The sequence below is a fragment of the Biomphalaria glabrata genome, chromosome 1 (assembly GCF_947242115.1).
Source record: "Biomphalaria glabrata chromosome 1, xgBioGlab47.1, whole genome shotgun sequence".
Lineage (NCBI taxonomy): Eukaryota > Metazoa > Mollusca > Gastropoda > Planorbidae > Biomphalaria > Biomphalaria glabrata.
Window position 1 is genome coordinate 16,739,841 of NC_074711.1, and position 6,148 is coordinate 16,745,988.

Consider the following 6,148-nt stretch of genomic DNA (forward strand, 5'->3'; position numbering starts at 1 on the left):
TCTATAAATCAATCACTTCTGGTGTTTTTAAGTACTCCCTTAAAGACTGAGCCTGACTGATAGTCACTGATCTATTTCGACAACCTTTCTTTGTACTGTCTTTATTACTCGGTGTGATTCTTTTTATGATGTCTTGTTTGTGCAGCAAGGTTTGTATTACCTCAATTGCAGCTGGTAAAATAAGTTTGTCCCCAATAGTGAACCGCTTTCCTGATTTTCCAATCAATAAAGAAATGTTTTATTATAATACGAATCCCGCAGTCCATCATCTCACTTTGATGTTGTCCCTATGAGTTGTTGCAGTCAAGGCGTTTTCAAATATTTTTCTTTGTTTGAAAAAAAAAAATCTTTTTTTTTTGTCATCATACAAGGAAGCTTGAAAGGTTTCATTGAAACATAGTTTTATTATATAGAAGACATATTTTATATTACGCCTAGTGTGGACCCCCCGTCACGATATTAAATTTAAAAATAAAACTCTATTTTGTATTTTATTTGAGATGATTAGAGACTAGATATAAGAGAAGTTAATCATGACGAAAAAAATAAAGACATACGTTAAGAGATAGAGAGAGAGAGAAAGAGACAGAGAGAGAGAGAGAGAGAAAAAGAGACAGAGAGAGAGAGAGAAAGAAAGAGAGAGAGAGAGAGAGAGAGTATTCCAGTCACTTGTGTTTAAAAATCTTTCATATGGTAATTTCTCACGTACTTGGATCTAATTCTGTAATATGAATTAACTTTAGTTCAAATTCAATTTAAGTCCTAAAATATTATAATGAAAGTCGAAAGAAACATTCACTTTAAGATGGCGCATTTAGCAGTTGCTATTACAGCTTTTCTCGCTCTGGGAGTTCATGGTGAGTCTAAATGTCACATAATTTTGAAATCTTGAAGATCCATAGCTTCATAGGGCTCATTCTCTCTTGCTGTGATCTCATGGAGAATCTTGCCTTAGTAGTTGGCACTCTTTGCTTCATTCTTTGGTTATTCACTGACTTTTGAGTTTTACATTTTATTTGTTTTTGTGTATACATTTCAGCTCAAATACTGGACCCCTGCGTCAACTATCATTGCTTCAACGGTGGTTATTGCTTCGCACCCGCAGATTTCCCGCATTGCGTTTGTCCTTTAGGATTTTCAGGCTCTCACTGTCAAACAGCAGTACCTGTTGGAAGACAAATAGGTTTTTTTTTGTTTAATTTTGTTAATTTCATCCACTATATCTTATACTACACTAGCAGTACACATTCTATACACCCGTTGATTTGTTCCTAGGCTTTATATGTAGAATTATTGCTGGCACGGCGAAAAGAAAATCTATATCGACCACCTGCGGACAATGGTTATGCTTTCCATGAGAGTGGCAAAATATGTAGGTCACAGTTGGGGCTGCGCAGCCAGGGGAAATACTGCATTCCTTACAGATCTTCGGACTCGAAGACAAGCCTTATTATTTTTGCTGGAACAAACGGGCCACGTTTTAATTAAAGATCATCCTAACATATTATCTTAGCACGTGAATTAGTGTATCTGTTACAATGAAATGTTTCGGTTCGCTCTCTCTTTCCGTTTCTGTTTGTCTGTCTGTCTGTCTCTCTCTCTCTTCGCTCTATGGAATCCCCATTTTGTTTTCTTTTAACATGCGCATCGTAATTTCTCCGATATTGACTTTTATTTGAAAAGACTCGCTCCATAATGCGCCCCGACACATACACACACTCATATGACTTTTCTTCGGCTGTTCAATTAAAATTTTTTAATATCTCGACCGTGACCTCTTTCTCTTTCTGGTTAGTTTTTTTTCCCCTTAATGCAAGCAATATATGGTATTAGACACCGCATACATTTCTTCATACCATCAGTTTCAGGCCTATTAGACACAGCATACATTTCTTCATACTATCAGTTTCAGGCCTATTAGACACAGCATACATTTCTTCATACCATCAGTTTCAGGCCTATTAGACACAGCATACATTTCTTCATACTATCAGTTTCAGGCCAATTAGACACAGCATACATTTCTTCATACTATCAGTTTCAGGCCTATTAGAAACCGCATACATTTCTTCATACCATCAGTTTCAGGCCTATTAGACACCGCATACATTTCTTCATACTATCAGTTTCAGGCCTATTAGACACCGCATACATTTCTTCATACTATCAGTTTCAGGCCTATTAGACACCGCATACATTTCTTCATACCATCAGTTTCAGGCCTATTAGACACCGCATACATTTCTTCATACTATCAGTTTCAGGCCTATTAGACACCGCATACATGTCTTCATACCATCAGTTTCAGGCCTATTAGATACCGAATACATTTCTTCATACCATCAGTTTCTGGCCTATTATACACCGCATACATTTCTTCATACCATCAGTTTCAGGCCTATTAGACACCGCATACATTTCTTCATACCATCAGTTTCAGGCCTATTAGACACCGCATACATTTCTTCATACCATCAGTTTCAGGCCTATTAGACACAGCATACATTTCTTCATACCATCAGTTTCAGGCCTATTAGACACCGCATACATTTCTTCATACCATCAGTTTCAGGCCTATTAGACACCGCATACATTTCTTCATACCATCAGTTTCAGGCCTATTAGACACCGCATACATTTCTTCATGCCATCAGTTTCAGGCCTATTAGATACCGAATACATTTCTTCATACCATCAGTTTCAGGCCTATTAGATACCGAATACATTTCTTCATACCATCAGTTTCAGGCATAGTGAAAAAAATGCATTCCCTTTCCCCTTTCTATATTTATTTTGGTATTTTGTTCTCTAAACAAACAAAAATATTAATTTGGTTTTATTAGGCCTAACTGCAATCATTTATCTCATCCTTTTGAATGTAGTGAATTGATAATAGATCTAGATTAATTAATTATTTTTTTTTACAATGTTACAAAGTACCATTACTTGCTCTCTGCCCGTCTCTCTCTGTTGCAAACAAAAAGACTCTAGATATATATGTCTATGCTCTAGATCTATCTTATTAATGCTATTAGGATTTTTAAAAATTAGACTGCTCTCTTTTGGGGAAACACCGAAAATAAAATATTAAGGTTTGAAAGAAAGCTTGTGGTTTTTCGCGAATAGCGGTCCTCAAGTTGCGCATCTGTCAAAAACCCTTTTTAGTGTGCGCCTAGCAGGTAAAAGGAACCTGTGTACGAAATTTCATGCGGATTCGACAGACGGTTTAAGATATTTCTTGACCAATGAATGAATTACAAATATATAGTAGACACCAATCACCATCTATTGTATTTCGTACATTTTTACACGATTATAAAGTTTTAATTTCCGGATATCTCACTAAGACTAGGAATGAGTTGTGTTTAATAGACAGGCAAGCAGAAAGATATACTGTCTGTCTATCTATAAATACAGATATAGAATAGTTATACATAGACAGCTAGATAGATGTTCATTAGAAACATTGACTGCTAACTACGACTTTCTTTATATTAGCTTCAATTAAAGACTTACTGAAGACGTATCGAAGACTTACATAGAATATTACAACTGCATTCACTTTTATAGGTCCTTTTTGGGATGGATGTGCTATCCTAAAATGTGCTAACGGAGGCTATTGCATTGCTCCTGCTGACGACGCGCACTGTGTTTGTCCGGCAGGATTCACCGGAACCCATTGTACGGAGACAGCCCATATAGGCAAACGTATTGGTATGACTTGATAATATGACTGTTTAGGTCAGCGTTTCTGTAGCTGTTAGGCGGCTCTCTTAACACGAACTAACAAGGGGAGCTAACGCATATAATTATGTGTACACAATGATAGATATTTTAACATATAGATCTCTATCTTAAATCTCGTAGACGTACATTGGTAGTTAGCTGTTAGAAGACAAGTTTGTGCCATTCGAATCAAAGGTATTCGGATCCAAATACGGATATAACCAAACCGAATTTTATCAGCAATATGCAAACCTAGTTTTTGCTTGCAAATACTGCTGTTGTTACTACGGGTCATCACTGTAATGATTTAAATGTTGCAAAAAGCTATCACAGACCTGTATATATAGATATATTCTGTGGTCTGTACATAAAAAGCAAACGCTGCGTCGATTTTCTTTCTTCTTATACATGTAGTCACTTCCATAAAAAGAAAAATCAAATCTGAAAGCCTTTACAATGTTACTATAAACAGAAAATTCGCTGCCGAGGACAAACGCAGACGGCGAAAAGAAAATCTAAATCGACCACCTGCGCACATTGTTATGCTTGCCATGGATGTGCCAAAATATGTAGGTCACAGCTGGGGCTGCGCAGCCACGGGAATTACTGCATTCCTCACTAATCTTCGGATTCGAAGACACGCCTTATTATTATTATTATAAACAGATATAGGCTTACATTGTAAAGATAATAATCATAACGTAACGGTACACTGTGAAAAAAATATACATTTTTTTAAAGCGTATGGTAATGCTGTTTTAACTTTAACCGGAGCTATTTACATAATACAAAAGTAAATTTATTAAATTTAACCGTATCAGATATTGATGCGAAAAAAAATTTACAAAAACATAGTTACATATTTTTATGACTATTTCCGATGCAGTATATAGAATCATTTTTGTCAAACTAAAGTAATGCCAAACTCTGTGTCTGTGTGTCAAATATCTAATTACTTTGACTATAGTGTCTATATTGACTCTATAAATTTATTGCATTGTTAACTTAAATTCAAATAACATTGACAGTGAAAGTTGTCAACACGACGAATTTATGGAATAATGTTTCAAGTTCAAAGCTCTACCCTGTGCTCAATATTAAACGCCTGAATAGTAACCTTAGCCTGCCAAACTATGTATTACTAACCTTAGCCTGCCAAACTATGTATTACTAACCTTAGCCTGCCAAACTATGTATTACTAACCTTAGCCTGCCAAACTATGTATTACTAACCTTAGCCTGCCAAACTATGTATTACTAACCTTAGCCTGCCAAACTATGTATTATTAACCTTAGCCTGCCAAACTATGTATTACTAACCTTAGCCTGCCAAACTATGTATTACTAACCTTAGCCTGCCAAACTATGTATTACTAACCTTAGCCTGCCAAACTATGTATTACTAACCTTATCCTGCCAAACTATGTATTACTAACCTTAGCCTGCCAAACTATGTATTACTAACCTTAGCCTGCCAAACTATGTATTACTAACCTTATCCTGCCAAACTATGTATTACTAACCTTAGCCTGCCAAACTATGTATTACTAACCTTAGCCTGCCAAACTATGTATTACTAACCTTAGCCTGCCAAACTATGTATTACTAACCTTAGCCTGCCAAACTATGCATTACTAAGATATTATGCCGAAAACAGTACTCATTTTAGACCTTGCGATCTGTAGTGCGATAATGTGAAGATCATGTGTTTCTGTAGCCTTTGGTTAACGAGGGTGCCATGTGGCTAACACAACGACCAATCGCCTTTACTTTTCACCAAATCAACAAATATACTAGATAAGATTTATTATTTATCTTTTTTTTCCAGCTATATCACGTGACCCTTGTGTCAATTATCATTGTGAAAATGGAGGTATTTGTACAGCACCAGCAGATGCGCCATATTGTCTGTGTCCTGTGGGTTTCGCCGGAAACAGATGTCAGTCGACACTTGTGTAATGTCAAGATTTACATTTTGTCTTTGATGCAAGAAAAAGAAAAAAAAATTTTAAAAATATTGCCACATCTATAAATTACTTTCTGTGTTACATTTTTTCTTTGTCCAAGAGCAAAGTGTAAAAAATATTGATGGCTGGGTGTGGCTAAACTAAGTTGGTGCTGAAAAACAAAATGATGATAAATTATTCTTTACTATTTATAATTATGGATGCTATTATAAAAACAAATATAACCATTTCAATGGGGATCCCATTGTTTTTAAATCAAAATTACTTCTGTCTTGATCAAGTCAGACATTCTAAATGTATTGTGGATACTAACATTTTCAATAAGTAGTCACAACAGAAAACGAAATAGAACATGAAATGAGCTACTTCAAATAGGGACGTTACTTACGTCCTAGGCAGGTCAATCTAGTCGTGCATGGTAGTCAGAGGCGTAAACTCTGCTAAGTCGTTTTTGT

At 35.8% G+C, this 6,148-nt stretch overlaps 1 protein-coding gene across 1 annotated transcript; it reads left to right on the forward strand.

Moving 5' to 3' along the window:
* The first annotated feature begins 696 nt into the window (after positions 1–696).
* On the forward strand, positions 697–5,762 carry LOC106065116 (neurogenic locus protein delta-like). The gene is made up of 4 exons (XM_013223877.2): positions 697–857; positions 1,040–1,183; positions 3,571–3,714; positions 5,555–5,762. The coding sequence occupies exons 1-4, from the start codon at positions 776–778 to the stop codon at positions 5,683–5,685; spliced, it is 501 nt and encodes a 166-aa protein (XP_013079331.2). The 5' UTR covers positions 697–775; the 3' UTR covers positions 5,686–5,762.
* The last annotated feature ends 386 nt before the right edge of the window (positions 5,763–6,148 follow it).